Here is a 20,647-nt window from a genome sequence, read left to right as displayed (position 1 = left end):
GATTCCCAGGGCTGAGACAACCTTCCCCAAGCACAGATTTGATTCCCTGGGCTGGGACAACCTTCCCCAAGCACAGATTTGATTCCCTGGGCTGGGACAACCTTCCCCAAGCACAGATTTGATTCCCTGGGCTGGAACAACCTTCTCCAAGCACAGATTTGATTCCCTGGGCTGGGACAACCTTCCCCAAGCACAGATTTGATTCCCTGGGCAGATACAACCTCCTCCAAGCACAGATTTGATTCCCTGGGCTGGGACAACCTTCCCCAAGCACAGATTGGATTCCCTGGGCTGGGAGAACCTTCCCCAAGCACAGATTTGATTCTCCAGGCTGGGACAACCTTCCCCAAGCACAGATTTGATTCCCAGGGCTGAGACAACCTTCCCCAAGCACAGATTGGATTCCCAGGGCTGAGACAACCTTCCCCAAGCACAGATTGGATTCCCTGGGCTGGGAGAACCTTCTCCAAGCACAGATTGGATTCCCTGGGCAGGGACAACCTTCCCCAAGCACAGATTTGATTCCCTGGGCTGGGAGAACCTTCCCCAAGCACAGATTTGATTCCCTGGGCTGGGAGAACCTTCCCCAAGCACAGATTTGATTCCCTGGGCAGGGAGAACCTTCCCCAAGCACAGATTGGATTCCCTGGGCTGGAAGAACCTTCCCCAAGCACAGATTTGATTCTCTGGGCTGGGACAACCTTCCCCAAGCACAGATTTGATTCCCTGGGCAGGGACAACCTTCCCCAAGCACAGATTTGATTCCCAGGGCTGAGACAACCTTCCCCAAGCACAGATTTGATTCCCTGGGCTGGGACAACCTTCCCCAAGCACAGATTGGATTCCCTGGGCTGGGACAACCTTCCCCAAGCACAGATTGGATTCCCTGGGCTGGGACAACCTTCCCCAAGCACAGATTGGATTCCCTGGGCTGGGACAACCTTCCCCAAGCACAGATTGGATTCCCTGGGCTGGGAGAACCTTCCCCAAGCACAGATTGGATTCCCTGGGCTGGGAGAACCTTCCCCAAGCACAGATTTGATTCCCTGGGCAGGGAGAACCTTCCCCAAGCACAGATTGGATTCCCTGGGCTGGGAGAACCTTCCCCAAGCACAGATTGGATTCCCTGGGCTGGGAGAACCTTCCCCAAGCACAGATTGGATTCCCTGGGCTGGGAGAACCTTCCCCAAGCACAGATTGGATTCCCTGGGCTGGGACAACCTTCCCCAAGCACAGATTTGATTCCCTGGGCTGGGACAACCTTTCCCAAGCACAGATTTGATTCCCTGGGCTGGGACAACCTTCCCCAAGCACAGATTTGAGTCCCTGGGCTGGGAGAACCTTCCCCAAGCACAGATTTGAGTCCCTGGGCTGGGAGAACCTTCCCCAAGCACAGATTGGATTCCCTGGGCTGGGAGAACCTTCCCCAAGCACAGATTGGATTCCCTGGGCTGGGAGAACCTTCCCCAAGCACAGATTTGATTCTCCAAGCACAGCCCCTGCCCTCTGAGCACAGATTTCACCCTCCAGGCACTCCCTCCCCTCTAACCTTCCCTGCCTCACCAACATTTGCCCCTCGTGGGTCCCTTTTCAAACCGCTGAGCCCATCTCCCAACCTTCCCTCCCTCTCCCCCCCCTGCTCCTCAGACCCCACCCCGGCTGTCACGCAGCGGCATCCTGGCAAGGAATAAAGCAGCCCCAGCGCTTCAGCGACGGGGTGGGGAGAAATCCGAAGCTGGCAGGGGCAGCGACGATAACCAAACCACCCCGAACCAACCGGCCCCAAGCGTTCACCTGGGGGCAAATGAAGAGCCAGAAGCGCTGCTGCGATTAAGAGGTTCCTCATCCTCTGCCTGGGTGCCGGCCACCGGTGCCGCTGCTGGAGAGTTTCTCGTCCCAGCAGAGGCAGGAAATGACTCTGGTGAGGGCTGGACCCTGCAGCCCTCCCGAGGAGAGAACTTCTCCTGCCAGCAGGCGCTGTCAGCTGGGGCTGGGGTTGTCCTGCCTGGGCTGGGAGATGCTCCCAACGCTGCCCCGGGATGGAAGCTCAGTTTCGTTTGGTTCCGTTTAGTTTCCTCTTCTCCCCTCTGCAGAGATTTGTTGGTGGGTGGTTGAGGTGCAAAGCTTGGGAATTTCTTCCTCGGGGAGGGCCGAGTGTGGCTTGGATGAGCTCAGGAGGAGAGGGAGGATGGTTTTGATTACGCTGTAGCGGAGTGAAAGCCACAGCTCCAAACGGCAGAGCCGCTAGGGCAGGCAGGAGATGGAGGCAGGAACAATGCCTGGGAGCCAGATTGAGCTCCCAACTTCCCTTCAAGCCTTGGGGGAGTTCTGTCTTGGCTTCCTTTCACCTTCCCACGCCTCAGTTTCTCCAGCAGTAAGCAGCCACAGCTGCAGGCTCCTTTTGCTTGTGGAGTGGGCAGGAAGCAGAGAGTCAGAGAAGGGTTGGAAGGGGATCCAGGTGGGTTGGAAGGGGTTCCAGGTGGGTTGGAAGGGGTTTCAGGTGGGTTGGAAGGGGTTCCAAGTGGGTTGGAAGGGGTTTCAGGTGAGTTGGAAGGGGATCCAGGTGGGTTGGAAGGGGTTCCAGGTAGGTTGGAAGGGGATCCAGGTGGGTTGGAAGGGGTTTCAGGTGGGTTGGAAGGGGATCCAGGTGGGTTGGAAGGGGATCCAGGTGGGTTGGAAGGGGTTCCAGGTAGGTTGGAAGGGGATCCAGGTGGGTTGGAAGGGGTTTCAGGTGGGTTGGAAGGGGATCCAGGTGGGTTGGAAGGGGTTCCAGGTAGGTTGGAAGGGGATCCAGGTGGGTTGGAAGGGGTTCCAGGTGGGTTGGAAGGGGTTCCAGGTGGGTTGGAAGGGGTTCCAGGTGGGTTGGAAGGGGATCCAGGTGGGTTGGAAGGGACCTTCAAGACCATCCACTTCCAATACCCACCTCAGGTTGCTCATCCAGCCTGACCCTGAACACCTCCAGGGAAGGGGCAGCCACAGCCTCCCTGGGCAACCTGCTCCAGGCTCTCCCCACCCCTCATGCCCCAGGCTGGGATGTTTGAGGAGCCACCTTTGGTGCTCCCATCCAGAGCATCCATCCCAGTGGGATCTTGTTACACCTTCTTGTCAGCCACTTCTTTGCCTCTCTGCCCTGAAAAGAAAGGGAGGGAAACATTTCTTGGGAGGAAAATGAGGAGGACCTCAACCTTTGACTCTTCTGCTTTGCAGGGCAGAGCTGCCTGGTGCAGGCAAACCCTCTCCAAGGAGATGAACAGGCTGCTGGTGGAGCCTGGGTGGCAGCTGGGGTGGGAAGCAGGAGCAGAAGGTTGCTGCCAGCCAGCTGGGATGGGGGCTGCTGGGGGGGGGGGGGGGGTGTTGCTGAGACCTTGGGGCCTTGATTGTTTGGGCAGCAGGTCTTGAGCACTGCAAAGGGTGTTTGGGGATGAGGTGCAGGAGATGGGTGGTGGCAAACTGAGACAGAAGGTGGCAGAAGGAAAGGAGAAAGGAAGGGAGGAGCTGTGTTTAGAGATGGGGTGGGACCAAGTTATGGAATGGTTTGGGTTGGAACAGACCTTGAAGGTCCTGGAGTCCTGCTGGTAACCCAGCACTGCCAGGGCACCAGGGAAGCATGGCCTTCAGCCCCACATCTGCACAGCAGCAGCAATCCTTGCCTTCAAATTCATGGCACAAGGCTGAGAAGAGCACTGCCCACCACTGCTGGCACCACAGCTGCCTGCCCCACAGGCATCCACACCTGTCCCATGACAGCCCTGTGGCCCCCACTTGGTCCCAGCCCAGCTGCTTGCCACCCAAGCCACTAAAAAACTCACTTCTGGTTTCTCCTGAGAGAGAGGAGGAGCCAGAGCCAGCATCCCACAGGGGAAGGCACCCACCCAGGGACAGGAGGAGGGCAACAAAGCTGGTGAAGGGGCTGGAGGACAAGAAGAAAAGGGCTGGAGAACAAGGAGAAGGGTGCTGGAGAATGAGGAGAAAGGGCTGGAGAATGAGGAGAAAGGGCTGGAGAACAAGAAGGGTGCTGGAGAACAAGGAGAAGGGTCCTGGAGAACAAGGAGAAGGAGCCTGGAGAACAAGGAGAAAGGTGCTGGAGAACAAGGAGAAAGGGCCTGGAGAACAAGGAGAAGGGTGCTGGAGAACAAGGAGAAGGGTGCTGGAGAACAAGGAGGAAGGGGCTGGAGAACAAGGAGAAGGGTCCTGGAGAACAAGGAGAAAGGTGCTGGAGAACAAGGAGAAAGGGCCTGGAGAACAAGGAGAAGAGTGCTGGAGAACAAGAAGGATGCTGGAGAACAAGGAGAAAGGGCTGGAGGACAAGGAGAAAGGGTCCTGGAGAACTTCTGAGGAGTGGCTGAGGAACCTGGACTTGTTCAGCCTGGAGAAGAGAAGACTGGGGGGAGACCTTCTGGCTCTCTACAACTCCCTGAGAGGAGGCTGGAGCCCCACTGGGGTTGGGCTCTTCTCCCAAGGAACAAGGCAAGAGGAAATGTCCTCAAGTTGTCCCCAGGGGAGGTTCAGGTTGGCCATGAGGAACAATTTCTGCTCTTTGAGGGTTGTCCAGGCCTGGCCCAGGCTGCCCAGGGCAGTGGTGGAGCCTCCATCCCTGGGGAGGTTTCAAAGCCCTGGAGTCCGTGGTGCTGAGGGCCAGGGCTTGGTAGTGCCCTGGCAGTGCTGGGCAAAGGGTTTGGCTCTTCCAAGGCCTCTTCCAACCCAACCAATTCCCTGATTCCAGGGTGCTGGGAAGCAGGCTGCAGATCTCAGGTTGCATTTCTGGCCAGGAAAAGGAAACCACTTTGGTTTTGTTCCCTTTTTTTCCCCCCCCCTTCCCCTTTTCACTTTGTTTTCTTCTCTTCCTCACTTTCCACCTCTCCCAGCACAGCTCCCAGCACAGCTCCCAGCCATCACCTGAAGAGCAGCCAACAAAAGCAGCCAAACCAAAGTCTGTCCCCACCCCCAGGGGACATTGTGATCCTGGCTGAGCTGCTGGGGGTGACCCTGCTGGAACAGGGGGGAGGAGATGGATGAGATGATCCCCAGAGGTCCCTTCCAGTCCTCAAGGTCCTGCCCCTGGGCTGGGACATCCTGGTTCTCCATCTGGGCTGGGGCTGATGAGGTGGAGAGCAGCCCTGCAGAGAAGGACTTGGGGGTGCTGGTGGGGGAGAAGTTGAACAGGAGCCAGCAATGGGCACTGGCAGCCCAGGAGGTCAATGGAAGCCTGGAGTCCATCAGGAGGAAGTGTGACCAGAGATGGAGGGAGGGGGATTCTGCCCCTCTGCTCTGCTCAGACCTCACCTGCAGCACTGCATCCAGCACTGGGATCCCCAGCACAAGAGGGACAAGGACCTGCTGGAGAGGGGCCAGAGGAGGCCACCAAGGTGCTCAGAGGGCTGCAGCACCTCCCCTGGGGGGACAGGCTGAGAGAGTTGGGGTTGTTCCCCCTGGAGAGGAGAAGGCTCCAGGGAGACCTTAGAGCTGCATCTCAGTGTCTGCAGGGGACCTGCAGGCAGGCTGGGGAGGGACTGCTCAGGAGGGGCTGTGGGGCCAGGATGGGAGGCAATGGTTTGAAACTGGAGCAGGGCAGAGGCAGGTTGGGCATCAGGAGGAAGCTCTGCACAGTGAGGGTAGGGAGACACTGGAGCAGGCTGCCCAGGGCTGGGGTCAAGGCCTCATCCCTGGAGACACTGAAGGTCAGGCTGGATGTGGCCCTGGGCTCTAGCTGGAGCTGTCCCTGCTGCCTGCAGGGGGAGGGTTGGGACAGGGTGACCCTGGAGGGTCCTTTCCAGCCCAATGCAGCCTGGGACTGGCAGTGCCTTCAGCAAGTTCCTCTCCACCCCCAAGCTGCACTTCCATCTTGGTTCCAACATACAAGTTCTGACCACATCACCTTCATCATCATCATCCTCTGAGTCTGGAGTTTCATTGTCTTCCTGAGCATAGAATCAGCCAGGTTGGAAAAGACCTCAGGGATCATCAAGTCCAACCTGGGACCTAACACCCAACACCTCCTGCCAGCCAAACCATGGCTCCAAGGGCCACATCCAAGCTGCCTTTGAACACCTCCAGGGATGGGGACTCCACCACCTCCCTGGGCAGCACATCCCAAGGGCCAATTCCTCTTGCTGGGAAGAACTTTCTCCTCACCTCCAGCCTAAACCTCCCCTGGCACAGCTTGAGGCTGTGTCCTCTTGTTCTGGTGCTGGGTGCCTGGGAGAAGAGCCCAACCCCCACCTGGCTCCAACCTCCCTTCAGGGAGTTGGAGAGAGCAAGAAGGTCTCCCCTGAGCCTCCTCTTCTCCAGGCTCAGCAACCCCAGCTCCCTCAGCCTCTCCTCCCAGGGCTGTGCCCCAGACCCCTCCCCAGCTTTGTTGCCCTTCTCTGGACACCTTCCAGCAGCTCAACCTCTTTCCTAACCTGAGGAGCCCAGAGCTGGACACAGGACTCCAGGTGTGGCCTGAGCAGTGCTGAGCACAGGGCAGGATGAGCTCCCTGCTCCTGCTGGCCAAACTCTGCCTGATGCAGGCCAGGATGCCCTTGGCCTTCTTGGCCCCCTGGGCACACTGCTGGCTCCTGTTCAGCCTACTCTCAACCACTACCCCCAGGTCCCTCTCTGCCTGGCTGCTCTCAGCCCCTCTGCCCCCAGCCTGTAGCTCTGCCTGGGGTTGCTGTGGCCAAAGTGCAGCCCCTGGCACTTGGACTTGTTGAATGCCATCCTGTTGGCCTCTGCCCCTCTGCCCAGCCTGGCCAGGTCCCTCTGCAGAGCTCTGCTACCCTCTACCAGCTCCACTCCTGCCCCCAGCTTGGTGCCATCTGCAAACTCAACTGCTGATGGACTCCATCCCCTGGTCCAGCTCATCAGTGAAGATCTTGAGCAGGCTGGGGCCCAGCACTGATCTCTGGGGGCCACCACTGCTGCCTGGCTGACAGCTGGACGTGGCACGGCTCACCACCAAACCACAAAGATCCAGCCCCATCCGGGCGGCGGCGGCGGCGGCGGCAGCAGCAGCAGCAGCAGCAGCAGCAGCAGCAGCAGCAGCAGCAGCAGCACCAGCAGCAGCAGCAGCAGCAGCAGCAGCAGCAGCAGCAGCTCGCAGCCGCTGCAGCAGCAGCAGCAGCAGCTCGCAGCCGCTGCCCAGCGCCCCGCGGCTGCGCTCTCAGGGATGCTCCGAGCAGCCCCGCAGCGGCGCCGGGGCTCAGCCCGCGGCCGGCTCCGCGGTGCGGCGGAGGGGCAGCGCAGTCCCCGGCGCGGAAGGGCTGCGTCATTTCCCAGCCTTGATGAGCGGAAGCGCAGCCGAAGGGAAGCGGCAGCCGGCTGCCAACAATGCCGCAGCGCTCGGGGAGAGGACGTCGGCAGCGTTCCTGAGGAAGTCCCCAAGGGGACATTGTTTGGTGGCTTGCGTTTGTCGGCGCTGGAAGGGACCTTCGAGGCTCAGCCAGCTCCAACCTCCCCTCCTCCCCGCCGCCGCCACGGGAAGGGACACCTGGTTGGAGATGCCCCCTGGCTGCCACCAGCTCAGCTCGGGATGGTTGGGGCTGGGAGCAGCCTGCTCTGCCCTGGTTGGGGCTGGCCCTGCTGGCTGCAGGGGTTTGGATGAGCTCTGAAGGTTCCTTCCCACCCCGAGCAGTCTGAGTCTGTGCTCCACTCGCACAAAGGGGTCGTGGCTGGCCCCCGAGAAACCCTCCAGGAAGACAGCTTTGCACTTCCAAAAACCCCTCCAGGGAACCCTGTGGTACCCCAAACCCCATCCAGGAGCCCCTTTGCCCTCCCCAGACGTGACCAGGAGCCACGTTGCACCCCAACCCCCGCTCCAGGAGCCTCTCTGCACCCCCAAATCCCCTTCCAAGGAGCCCCTTTGCACCCCTAAATGCCTCAAGCCTAGAAGGTGAGTGCAGGCTGCGCCCCAGCCAGACCCCCCAGGGATGTGGGGCTGTTTTCTGGGCTGGGGGGCATGCTGGGCACCCCACTCTATCAGCCCAGGCCACCTCCAAAGGCCAAAGTTCTTTATTTCACCCTCTTTTGTGGGGTTCACCCAGTGGCACTGGGGGCTGGGGACACGGAGGGCACACGCTCTGGGCATGGGGTTGTCACCATGTGCCAGCTGCAGGTCACAGCCTGGGTTGTGCTGGGGTGGAGAAGGCCAAGTGGGGCTGTCCCTGTGGGTGACAATGGCATCAGAGGCAGCTCTGCACCCCAATTCTCCCCCCCCCCAAGTCCCAGTGTCCTCCAGCAGAGGGACACTGCCCCCCGGGTGCCAGCGTGGCCTCACCTCATCCTCCTGCAGCCTGGGTGGCATCAGGGTGCTGAGCTGGTGGTCTGGAGGGGGCAGAGCTGGGGAGATGTGTCCCCAGTGTTGGTACAGGCAGATGGAGAGGGTGGAGCAGGATGGCAAATGGAGAGGGATGGAGAGAGTCTGGGGATGGGGAGGGAGCTGGGGTGGAGGAGGACTGGGAATGGAGGGGTCCAAGGAGGCTGGGGCAGGATGGGAGAGGATGGAAAGGGACAAAGGAAGACCAAGGCTGGAGAAATATGGAAAGAGATGGAGAAAGAGCTGGGAGGGAAGGCTGTGAGGAATGGAGGGGACTTGGAGATGGAGGGGGGCTGGGAATAGAGAGGGATCAGGGATGGAAGGGAAATGGGGATGGAGAAGTCTGAGGGAGATGGAGAGGACACTGGGGGACAGCAGGGGACATAGTGGGGTGCCACCCCAAACCCATGCCCCCCCCTTACCTGTGGCTGTGCAGCGATGGAGGCAGTAGACACTGAGGCAGAGGCTAAGCAGCAGCAGCACCCGAACCCCAGTCAGGACCCAGGTGCCAGGGGTCGTGCAGCTGCCTGGGGGGAGAGGGGCTGGCTCGTCCTTCTGTCCCCCCAACAGCCCTCTGCCCTGCCCCAGGCCTGGCCCAGGCTGGAGGCAGCTCCTCCACACTCACCTCTGAGCCTGTGTGGCTCCAGGCTTCTGCGGATGGGGGGCCCCGAGGCATTGAATCGCACCTCACAGACCCCCCCGGCCCCCACGGGGGTGCCCATGGGGCTGAGGAGTGGCCCCACACTGCCCCTCAACCTCAGCACCCTCTGAGATCCCCCTGGCCAGGAGATGAGGACAGGGGCAGCAGTGGCACCCACGGCACAGAACAGGCGGGGGGGCGCCTGGGGGTCCCCATGGGATGCAAACACTCGAACCCAGCTCCTGGAATCCCAGTGGTCTGCAACAAGGAGAGGGATGGAGGGGGTGGAGGGGATGGAGGGGGTGGAAGGGATGGAGGGGGTGGAGGGGATGGAGGGGGTGGAAGGGATGGAGGGGGTGGAAGGGGTGGAGGGGGTGGAGGGGGATGGAGAGGATGGAGGGGGTGGAGGGGATGGAGGGGTGGAGGGGATGGAGAGGATGGAGGAGATGGAGGGGATGGAAGGGGTGGAGGGGGTGGAGGGGGATGGAGAGGGTGGAGGGGATGGAGGGGATGGAGAGGATGGAGGGGATGGAGGAGATGGAGGGGATGGAGGGGGTGGAGGGGGTGGAGGGGATGGAGAGGATGGAGGTGGTGGAAGGGGTGGAGGGGGTGGAGGGGGATGGAGGAGATGGAGGGGGTGGAGGGGATGGAGGGGGTGAATGAGGTGGAGGTGACGGAGAAGATGGAGAGGGGAAAGAGACAAGGGGTGAGGATGGGGATGGAGGGGGACAGGAGAGTGGCAGGGGATGGGGGCCATGGGGGTAGCAAGGGGGTGACACGGGGTGGGGGGGGGGCAAAGCCACCATCCTACCTCCCACCAGCAGCACGGTGCCAGTGCCAAACTCGTACCCAAGGTAGAAGTAGGCACAGAGGTAGATGCCAGAGTGCTCCGGCCGGGCCCTGGCGATGTGCAGAGTGACTCTGTCCTTCCCAAACTCGCAGGAGAACTCCCCCTGTGTCCTGTCCCAGCAGCTCAGGATCAGGACAGGCCTCCCCTCGCCACGCCAGTACCAGGACACCATCCTTCCACTCTCCATCTCCTCGCTGGCCTCGCAGAGGATCTCCACCGGCTGCCCAGGATGCACGAACAGGACCGGCTGGGGCTGCTGCGGCCTCAGCACCAGGGCCAGGGCTGTGGGGACCAGCCAGGGGCTCATCCCCTCCTCCAGCATCCAGCTCATCCCCCCAGAAAACCCATCATCACCTGCCCCACCCCCTCCTTTCCCTCCAGCCCCTCCATTCCTTCATCTCCTCCATCCCCCCAGCCCCTCCATCCCCTCCCTTCCCTCCATCCCTTCCATTCCCTCCATCTCCTCCATCCTTTTGTCTCCTCCATCCCTTCCATCCCTTCCATTCCTTCCATTCCTTCATACCTCCATCCCCTCCATTCCCTTCATACCACCATCCCCTCCATCCCTTCATTTCCTCCATTCCCTCCATCCCCTCTCTTCCCTCCACACCCTCCCTCCCTTCCATCCATTCCATTCCTTCCATCTCCTCCATCCCTTCATCTCCTCCCTTTCCTCCACCCCCTCCATCTCCTCCACCCCCTCCACCCCCTCCATCTCCTCCATCCCCTCCACCTTCTCCATCCCTCCCCACCCTCTCTGTCCCTTCCATGCCTCACAGCCTCTCCAGAACTCTCCCCCAGCCAAGGCCTGGCCTCCCCTTGGCCCCAGCCCTGTCCCCATTGTCACCCACGCAGGCGCAGCCCCAGCAGCCCCACGGTGAGCAGCCAGCCTGCGGCTGCCATGGGTGCTCAGGGTCAGAGCGGAGGGAGCAGCTCCTCCCCGGGCTCAAGAGCTGCTGCAGAGCTGCTGCAAGCACAGGGTGAGGGTGCCCTGGGCAGGGACACCCCCCACCCCCCCTGGCTGCGTCACTGGGGACGTGGCAGCCGCGTGGCCGCCTGCTGCACCCCAGAGCATCCCTGGCAGCAGGGTCCTGGGGGTGGGATGGCTCCAGCTGCCCTTCACCCCCCCTGCTTTGGAAGCCTCTGAGAAAAATGGGGGGGCTTTGTGGAGCATTGGGGGGGAGGGGGGAGAAACAGCCACCTGGGGAGTGTGCTGAGCAGAAGGGATGCTGAACCCCCCCTGAAACCTCCAAAATGGGGAGAAAACCATTTATGGAGGCAAAACCTGGAGGGGGGGTGCTGCAGGGCACTGCCTGGGAACAGGCTTGAAGGGAGAGCTTGCAGGGGGGGCTAAACAATTAGGGGATGGAGATGACCCTAGCCAGGAGCAGGCTGGAGTAGAATCCACCCCCGGCGCCAGCTGGGTCCCAAACTGGCAGAACTCCCAGGACTGCCACTGCCAGCACTGCTTTGGGGGGCAACTCCCTGGAGCATTTGATGGTGATTTGCCCACCCCCTCCCCAAAAATCGTCCATCAAAGGGACGAAAAGGCTGCAGAGCCACTCCCAGCCCCCCAGCCCCCAGCTCCCCGGCCCCACCACCGCCTTTCCTGCTGTGGTTGGCCACGAAGGAGCCAGCGGCCAAAGAGGCACCGAAAACCATCTCAGAGCTCCATTTCTGGGGGGGTGGGGTTCGGGGGGTGGGGGAAGGGATTTGTCGTCGATAAACGCCGAAGAGGTGACAAAACACAACGGCAAAGCTGACCGCAGCCAGCTCCGGCTCGAGCAAAGCCCCGAGGCTGCTGCAGAGAGGCAGCAAAACCTGCTCCGTGTCCCGGCTTCACCCTGCTGCAGCTGGGTGCTGCCATCCAGAGGGCAGCTCCCGGGGGATCTCCTGCGGGAAGCGAGGGAAATCCAGGCCAAAGACGCAGGAAGAGCCAAAGGTTTGGCTGGGAGAGCAGGGAAAAGGAGATGAGGGAGGGGGAGCGGGGGGCTGAGACCCCCACGCTGCCACACGGAGCTGGAATGAAAATCCAGCTGGGGAAGCAAGACCCAGAGGGGCTTCGGGGGTCTCTTCTCAAGCTCCCTCCCCAGGTTCCATCCCTTAGACGCCCAAATCCTAAACGACCCTCCCCAGGCTGATGGTTCCTGGGACCCTTCTCAAACCCCTCCCCAGCATCAAACCCTCCCCGTGGGTGGGGGAGGGGTGGCAAAGCCACAGTTTCCACCCCGTGTCCGACACGCACGGAGGTGCCTGGGCCTGGCACGTACCGGGGTGCAGGGGCGCACACGTGGGGGACCCTTCCCCTCCCCCCCCCCCCCGTGCTGGCCGGGGCAGGGCCAGCTCCTGCGGGGCCTCCTTTGACGTTTTCCAGGGCCTGTGGCCACCAACAGCCCCGGGGGTGGCCCTCGTCCGTCAGAGCTCCCCCCGGCCCCACGGCCTGAGAAGGAGACAAAATCTGCAGGAAGGGAGAGAAGACCTCCCTGGAGAAAGGGTTTTCGGCCACCATGTCCTACAGGCTGCTGGGGACCCTCCTGCTCCTCCTGCCAGGTACCTCCCCTCCCCCCCAGCTCCTCCCCGGGGTGAGATCTGCTGATCTGGGGCTTTTGAACCACTAAAACGCTGTCGGAAAGCCCAAAGCTCAAAGAGTCCATGGGAAAGCTTCTGTCCTGCAGGAGCTGCCTCGGTGGAGACGCCGCAGGTCCAGCAGAGCCCTGGGGAGCTCCGGGAGCGTCCTGGGCGGAAGGCAGAGCTGAGCTGTCGCATCCCGGAGCACCACCAGGAGGTTCATTGGTACAAGGAGGAGCCCGGCGGGGGTTTGCTCTTGATTTACCGGCAGTCCAATTCCTCCTTTCCGAAGGGGAAATACTCAGGGAGGATGGAAAACTCGTGGAACTTCTCCCTCACCATCGGCCCCGTGCAGAGGGAGGACTCCGGGGTTTATTACTGCAGCTACCCCGCTGCCCCCAGGCTGTCCCTCCAGTTTGGGGATGGCACCAGGCTCATCGTCACCGGTGAGTGCCCATCAGGTCACATCGTGGCCGGGCACAGCCCTGGGGGATTTGTGCCCACGCTCCGGCACCTTCTTTCCTTCTTTAGATGCCACCGAGCCCAAGCTCTCCATCCTGCTGCCGGTGGACTCGGAGGAGCCCGGGCAGCCCCCGGCCGACATCCCTGTGCTCTGCCACCTCCACGATGTCCCCCCGGGCTGGGACACGGTGAAGTGGCAGCCCGGCGGGGAGGTGACGCCGGTGACGGCGGCGACCGTGGATGATCAGGGTGTCCTCAGCGCCTGGAGCATCGCTTGGGTCCCCGCCGAGCGGTGGGACGGAACGGCAGCCTGCACGGCCGCGGAGAACAGCACCGGCAGGAGCCTCAGCGTTGCCGTCGGTAAAGCATCCGGAGGTGGGGAGGACACACAAACACTTTCATCCATCCCGCTGCCCCCCCCGCCGCCCCGAGCACGGCACATCCCAGGCTCCGTCCACCCCCTGCATCCCAGCGCTTCCAACCACCCCTCAGGCAGGGAATCCCCGCGTCCCGACCCCTCCTCCTTAGGATACAGCTTGGAAATCCCTTGCCTCCTCCCATCCCCTCCCTGACCTCCTCGCTGGGATCTCCCTGCACTTGGATGGCTTTGAGCCTTGCACAGCTCCGAGACCCCCCCCGTTTTGAGGGATACTGAGCCCTGATCCCCCCCGTTTTGGGAGATGCTTAGCCCTGACCTCCTGTTTTGGGGGATACTCAACCCTGATCCCACACATCTGGGGGAGATACTGAGCCCTGACCTCCCGTTTTGGGGGATACTCTACCCTGATCCCACACATTTGGGGGAGATACTCATCCCTGACCTCCCGTTTTTGGGGGACACTCAACCCTGATCCCCCACATTCGAGGGGATACTGAGCCTTGACCTCCCGTTTTGGGGGATACTCATCCCTGACCCCATTGTAGAGATGCTCACCCCCCCTGGCTTTCCATTTTAGGGGATGCTGAGCCCTGACCTCCTGTTTTGGGGGATACTCAACCCTGATCCCACACATCTGGGGGAGATACTGAGCCCTGACCCCCCCTGTTTTGGGAGATGCTTAGCCCTGACCTCCTGTTTTGGGGGATACTCTACCCTGATCCCACACATCTGGGGGGGATACTGAGCCCTGACCTCCCGTTTTGGGGGATACTCATCCCTGACACCCCATTGTAGAGATGCTCACCCCCCCTGGCTTTCCATTTTAGGGGATGCTGAGCCCCGACCTCCTGTTTTGGGGGTGCTCTGCGCTGACGCCCGTTCTGGAGGCCGCTCAGCACCCCGGAGAGAGCCAAGCCACATTCTCCCCGCTCCTCTTAACTCCCTGTTCCAGAGGGTTGCCCTTCCTGGCCGCTGCCGCTGGGGCTGTGCTGCGCTTCCCTCCTGCTGCTGCTCCAGGTCTCCATCCTGCTCTGCCGGCGGCGCCTAGCTGGGGCTCGCCCCCGCCCCATCCCTTGCCACCTCTGCACCTCCCAACCCACCAGAGTCACCCAGGAGGTAAAACCACTTCCTCCAACCCTGCTGGGAGGGAAACTCTTGTATGTACAGAGTCCTGAGGGGCACTCTGCTCAAAGCCCAGCACCCCTGGGCTACCAGTTTTACAGGGGGGGTAGGGGGTGGTTAAAAACCCCACCAAGGCCGGTGAGCAAATGCCTTGTTTGGGGCTGACTCTGCTGCTGCTGCATCCCCCCAAAGCTCTGGGGGTGATCTCCATGGGTAAAGCTCAGCTGGATCCAGGAACAGCCAAGGGTTGGGCTGGGTTTGGGTTTTTGTTTCCAGGGGGGGCACTGCAGCACCCCCCAACCCTTTTGCATGGCAGCTGAGGCTGCCTCCAAAAGCAGAAGGGTTGGGTTAGATGTGAAGGATTCCCTTTGGTGGGCTTGAGGTGGGGAGGGGGGCAGCACCTTTTGCACCCCCAGCATCGCTCAGCTGCTCCCCACCCAGGGCAGCTAACAAGATGCCCTCTCTTGAGGGTTTATTCTTTGCCCCATGAAGACAGAAGGAGGGTTTGATAAGCCCAGGCCTTGCTTTCTCTTGCAGGATCCACAGCAGTGAGGAACTGAAGTCTCCCAACTCTGCCCAAACCACCAAGGAATTGAAAACCCAAAGAAGAAGGGAGGAAACTGGAGGGGGGGGGGGGGGTGGAGGGGGTGTGGAGGGGGTGGTGGTGTCCCTGGGATGAGAGCTGGGAGGATGAGTGTTTGGATCACAAAACCCCATCAGCAAGCTGGGGGAATTTGCTCCAGGGGTGGTTTGGGAACTTGAAGCTTTTCCCAAAGCAGGAGGGTTTGGGGTTGGTTTATTTATTGGGGGGAGGGGGGGAAGGGGAAGGCTTTGCTTTCCTGACAGGACTTAAGGGGTAGTGGTTGGCAGCAGCTGAACAGGAGCCAGCGGTGTGCCCAGGTGGCCAAGAAGGCCAAGGGCAGCCTGGGCTGCAACAGGAGCAGTGTGGCCAGCACGAGCAGGGAGCTCATCCTGCCCTGTGCTCAGCACTGCTCAGGCCACAGCTGGAGTCCTGTGTCCAGCTCTGGGCTCCTCAGGTCAGGAAAGAGGTTGAGCTGCTGGAAGGGGTCCAGAGAAGGGCAACAAGGCTGGGGAGGGGTCTGGAGCACAGCCCTGGGAGGAGAGGCTGAGGGAGCTGGGGTTGCTGAGCCTGGAGAAGAGGAGGCTCAGGGGAGATCTCATTGCTCTCTACAACTCCCTTAAGGGAGGTTGTAGCCAGCTGGGGGTTGGGCTCTTCTCCCAGGCAAACAGCACCAGAACAAGAGGACACAGCCTCAAGCTGTGCCAGGGGAGGTTTAGGCTGGAGGTGAGGAGAAAGTTCTTCCCAGCAAGAGGAATTGGCCCTTGGGATGTGCTGCCCAGGGAGGTGGTGGAGTCCCCGTCCCTGGAGGTGTTCAAAGGCAGCTTGGATGTGGCCCTTGGAGCCATGGTTTGGCTGGCAGGAGGTGCTGGGTGCTAGGTTGGACTTGATGACCTCTGAGGTCTTTTCCAGCCTGATGCATTCTGGATTCTGGAAAATGTTTCTTTTATCATTATTTTTTCCAGCTTCTTGAGCAGATTTTTTTATCATTATTATTATTACTATTATGATTTAAATCATTCATTAATAAACCCAAAAGCAAAACTTCTTCCTGGATGCTGGTGGATGGGATCACACCAAAAGTGCCTGGAAAGCTGATTTCTGGGGTTTGGGGGTGCAGAGAGGCTCCTGGAGGGGGGTTTTGGGGTGCAACGTGGCTCTTGGTCATAATTTGGGGGCACACAGAGGCCCTCTGGAAGCATTTTTGTGTTGCAGAGTGGCTGCTGGAGGCATTTTGGGGGTGCAAAAGGATGTCCAGGGGAAGAGGTTGGAGTGCACAGATATCCCCTGGAGGTGTTTGAGGCTGCAGAGTGGCTGCTGGAGGCATTTTGGGGGTGCAAAAGGATGTCCAGGGGAGGAGGTTGGAGTGCACAGATATCCCTGGAGGTGTTTGAGGCTGCAGAGTGGCTGCTGGAAGCATTTTGGGGGTGCAAAAGGATGTCCAGGGGAGGAGGTTGGAGTGCACAGATATCCCCTGGAGGTGTTTGAGGCTGCAGAGTGGCTGCTGGAAGCATTTTGGGGGTGCAAAAGGATGTCCAGGGGAGGAGGTTGGAGTGCACAGATATCCCCTGGAGGTGTTTGAGGCTGCAGAGTGGCTGCTGGAGGCATTTTGGGGGTACACGGAGGCTCTCCGGAGGCATTTTCCTGGTGCAAAGGGGCTGCTGGAGACGTTTTGGGGGTACAGAGAGGTTCCCCTCCTTTCCCCGTGGCGCGGTCCTTCCCCCGGCAGCCTCCCGCAGCGCGCTGTGCCGTTCCGGCCGCCAGGGGGCGCTGCGCACAGCACTTGGACTCCAGCTCCCGGCCTGCTCCCGGCCCCGCCTCTCCTGGCCCCGCCCCTCCTGGCCCCGCCCCTCCGCTGTGGGCGGTGCCAAATGAGGCCCCGCAGGAGCTGGCCCTGCCCCGGCCAGCACAGGGCGGGCAGGGGAAGGGTCCCCCACGTGTGCGCCCCTGCACCCCGGTACGTGCCAGGCCCAGGCACCTCCGTGCGTGTCGGACACGGGGTGGAAACTGTGGCTTTGCCACCCATCCCCCACCCACGGGGCCACCGTGGGGAGGGTTTGATGCTGGGGAGGGGTTTGAGAAGGGTCCCAGGAACCATCAGCCTGGGGAGGGTCGTTTAGGATTTGGGCGTCTAAGGGATGGAACCTGGGGAGGGAGCTTGAGAAGAGACCCCCGAAGCCCCTCTGGGTCTTGCTTCCCCAGCTGCGTTTTCATTCCAGCTCCGTGTGGCAGCGTGGGGGTCTCAGCCCCCCGCTCCCCCCCCCCCCCCAACTCTCTTTTCCCTGCTCTCCCAGCCAAACCTTTGGCTCTTCCTGCGTCTTTGGCCTGGATTTCCCTCGCTTCCCGCAGGAGATCCCCCGGGAGCTGTCCTCTGGATGGCAGCACCCAGCTGCAGCAGGGTGAAGCCGGGACACGGAGCAGGTTTTGCTGCCTCTCTGCAGCAGCCTCGGGGCTTTGCTCGAGCCGGAGCTGGCTGCGGTCAGCTTTGCCGTTGTGTTTTGTCACCTCTTCGGCGTTTATCGACAACAAATCCCTTCCCCCACCCCCCGAACCCCCCCCAGAAATGGAGCTCTGAGATGGTTTTCGGTGCCTCTTTGGCCGCTGGCTCCTTCGTGGCCAACCACAGCAGGAAAGGCGGTGGCGGGGCCGGGGAGCTGGGGGCTGGGGGGCTGGGGGTGGCTCTGCAGCCTTTTCGTCCCTTTGATGGACGATTTTTGGGGGGGGGGGGGGGCAAATCACCATCAAATGCTCCAGGGAGTTGCCCCCCAAAGCAGTGCTGGCAGTGGCAGTCCTGGGAGTTCAGCCAGTTTGGGACCCAGCTGGGGCCGGGGGTGGATTCTACTCCAGCCTGCTCCTGGCTAGGGTCATCTCCATCCCCTAATTGTTTAGCCCCCCCTGCAAGCTCTCCCTTCAAGCCTGTTCCCAGGCAGTGCCCTGCAGCACCCCCCCCTCCAGGTTTTGCCTCCATAAATGGTTTTCTCCCCATTTTGGAGGTTTCAGGGGGGGTTCAGCATCCCTTCTGCTCAGCACACTCCCCAGGTGGCTGTTTCTCCCCCCTCCCCCCCAATGCTCCACAAAGCCCCCCCATTTTCCTCAGAGGCTTCCAAAGCAGGGGGGGTGAAGGGCAGCTGGAGCCATCCCACCCCCAGGACCCTGCTGCCAGGGATGCTCTGGGGTGCAGCAGGAGGCCACGCGGCTGCCACGTCCCCAGTGACGCAGCCAGGGGGGGTGGGGGGTGTCCCTGCCCAGGGCACCCTCACCCTGTGCTTGCAGCAGCTCTGCAGCAGCTCTTGAGCCCGGGGAGGAGCTGCTCCCTCCGCTCTGACCCTGAGCACCCATGGCAGCCGCAGGCTGGCTGCTCACCGTGGGGCTGCTGGGGCTGCGCCTGCGTGGGTGACAATGGGGACAGGGCTGGGGCCAAGGGGAGGCCAGGCCTTGGCTGGGGGAGAGTTCTGGAGAGGCTGTGAGGCATGGAAGGGACAGAGAGGGTGGGGAGGGATGGAGAAGGTGGAGGGGATGGAGGAGATGGAGGGGGTGGAGGGGATGGAGGAGATGGAGGGGGTGGAGGGGATGGAGGGGGTGGAGGAGATGGAGGGAAGGGAGGGTGTGGAGGAAAGGGAGGGGATGGAGGGATGGAGGGGATGGAGGTAATAGAGGAGATGAAGGGATGTAGGGGTGAAGGAATGGAGGGGATGAAGGGATGGAGGAGATGAAGGAATGGAGATGAAGGGATGGAGAGGATGGAGGGAAGGGAGGGGATGGAGGGAAAGGAGGGGGTGGGGCAGGTGATGATGTGTTTTCTGGGGGCATGAGCTGGATGCTGGAGGAGGGGATGAGCCCCTGGCTGGTCCCCACAGCCCTGGCCCTGGTGCTGAGGCTGCAGCAGCCCCAGCCGGTCCTGTTCGTGCATCCTGGGCAGCCGGTGGAGATCCTCTGCGAGGCCAGAGAGGAGATGGAGAGCGGAAAGGCTGTGTCCTGGTACTGGCGTGGCGAGGGGAGGCCTGTCCTGATCCTGAGCTGCTGGGACAGGACACAGGGGGAGTTCTCCTGCGAGTTTGGGAAGGACAGAGTCACTCTGCACATCGCCAGGGCCCGGCCGGAGCACTCTGGCATCTACCTCTGTGCCTACTTCTACCTTAGGTACAAGTTTGGCACTGGCACCGTGCTGCTGGTGGGAGGTAGGATGGTGGCTTTGCCCGCACCCCCCCCCCCTTGCTACCCACTTGCTACCCCCATGGCCCCCATCCCCTGCCACTCTCCTGTTCCCCTCCATCCCCTCCATCCCCATCTACACCCCTTGTCTCTTTCCCCTCTCCATCCCCTCCATCATCTCCATCCCCTGCACCTCATCCACCCCCTCTATCCTATCCACCCCCTCCATCCCCTCCACCCCCTCCATCCTATCCACCCCCTCCATCCCCTCCACCCCCTCCATCCCCTCCATCCCCTCCATCCCCTCCACCCCCTCTATCCCCTCCATCTTCTCCATCCCCTCCAACCCTTCCACCCCCTCCATCCCCTCCAACCCCTCCATCCTCTCTACCCCCTCCATCCCCTCCACCCCCTCCATCCCTTCCACCCCCTCCATCCCTTCCACCCCCTCCATCCCCTCCAACCCCTCCATCCTCTCCATCTCCTCCATCCCCTCCATCCCCTCCACCCCCTCTATCCCCTCCACCCCCTCCACCCCTTCCATCCTCTCCATCCCCTCCACCCCCTCCATCCCTTCCACCCCCTCCATCCCCTCCACCCCCTCCATCCCTCTCACCCCCTCCATCCCTTCCACCCCCTCCATCCCCTCCACCCCCTCCACCCCCTCCACCCCCTCCATCCCTCTCCTTGTTGCAGACCACTGGGATTCCAGGAGCTGGGTTCGAGTGTTTGCATCCCATGGGGACCCCCAGGCGCCCCCCCGCCTGTTCTGTGCCGTGGGTGCCACTGCTGCCCCTGTCCTCATCTCCTGGCCAGGGGGATCTCAGAGGGTGCTGAGGTTGAGGGGCAGTGTGGGGCCACTCCTCAGCCCCATGGGCACCCCTGAGGGGGCCGGGGGGGTCTGTGAGGTGCGATTCAATGCCTCGGGGCCCCCCATCCGCAGAAGCCTGGAGCCACACAGGCTCAGAGGTGAGTGTGGAGGAGCTGCCTCCAGCCTGGGCCAGGCCTGGGGCAGGGCAGAGGGCTGTTGGGGGGACAGAAGGACAAGCCAGCCCCTGTCCCCCCAGGCAGCTGCATGACCCCTGGCACCTGGGTCCTGGTCACAGTCATAGTGCTGCTGCTGCTTAGCCTCTGCCTCAGTGTCTACTGCCTCCATCGCTGCACAGCCACAGGTAAGGGGGGGGCCATGGGTTTGGGGTGGCACCCCACTATGTCCCCTGCTGTCCCCCAGTGTCCTCTCCATCTCCCTCAGACTTCTCCATCCCCATTTCCCTTCCATCCCTGATCCCTCTCTATTCCCAGCCCCCCTCCATCTCCAAGTCCCCTCCATTCCTCACAGCCTTCCCTCCCAGCTCTTTCTCCATCTCTTTCCATATTTCTCCAGCCTTGGTCTTCCTTTGTCCCTTTCCATCCTCTCCCATCCTGCCCCAGCCTCCTTGGACCCCTCCATTCCCAGTCCTCCTCCACCCCAGCTCCCTCCCCATCCCCAGACTCTCTCCATCCCTCTCCATTTGCCATCCTGCTCCACCCTCTCCATCTGCCTGTACCAACACTGGGGACACATCTCCCCAGCTCTGCCCCCTCCAGACCACCAGCTCAGC

At 61.6% G+C, this 20,647-nt stretch overlaps 1 protein-coding gene across 1 annotated transcript; it reads left to right on the top strand.

Annotated features, from left to right (window-relative positions):
* The first annotated feature begins 10,684 nt into the window (after positions 1-10,684).
* On the top strand, positions 10,685-14,874 carry LOC128899199 (M1-specific T cell receptor beta chain-like). The gene is made up of 4 exons (XM_054177549.1): positions 10,685-10,697; positions 12,459-12,797; positions 12,883-13,173; positions 14,852-14,874. The coding sequence occupies exons 1-4, from the start codon at positions 10,685-10,687 to the stop codon at positions 14,872-14,874; spliced, it is 666 nt and encodes a 221-aa protein (XP_054033524.1).
* Positions 14,875-20,647: the final 5,773 nt, after the last annotated feature.

Source organism: Dryobates pubescens, chromosome 41 (genome assembly GCF_014839835.1).
Source record: "Dryobates pubescens isolate bDryPub1 chromosome 41, bDryPub1.pri, whole genome shotgun sequence".
Lineage (NCBI taxonomy): Eukaryota > Metazoa > Chordata > Aves > Piciformes > Picidae > Dryobates > Dryobates pubescens.
Note: the sequence above shows the minus strand (reverse complement) of the source record. Positions and strands in the feature narration are given on the sequence as shown.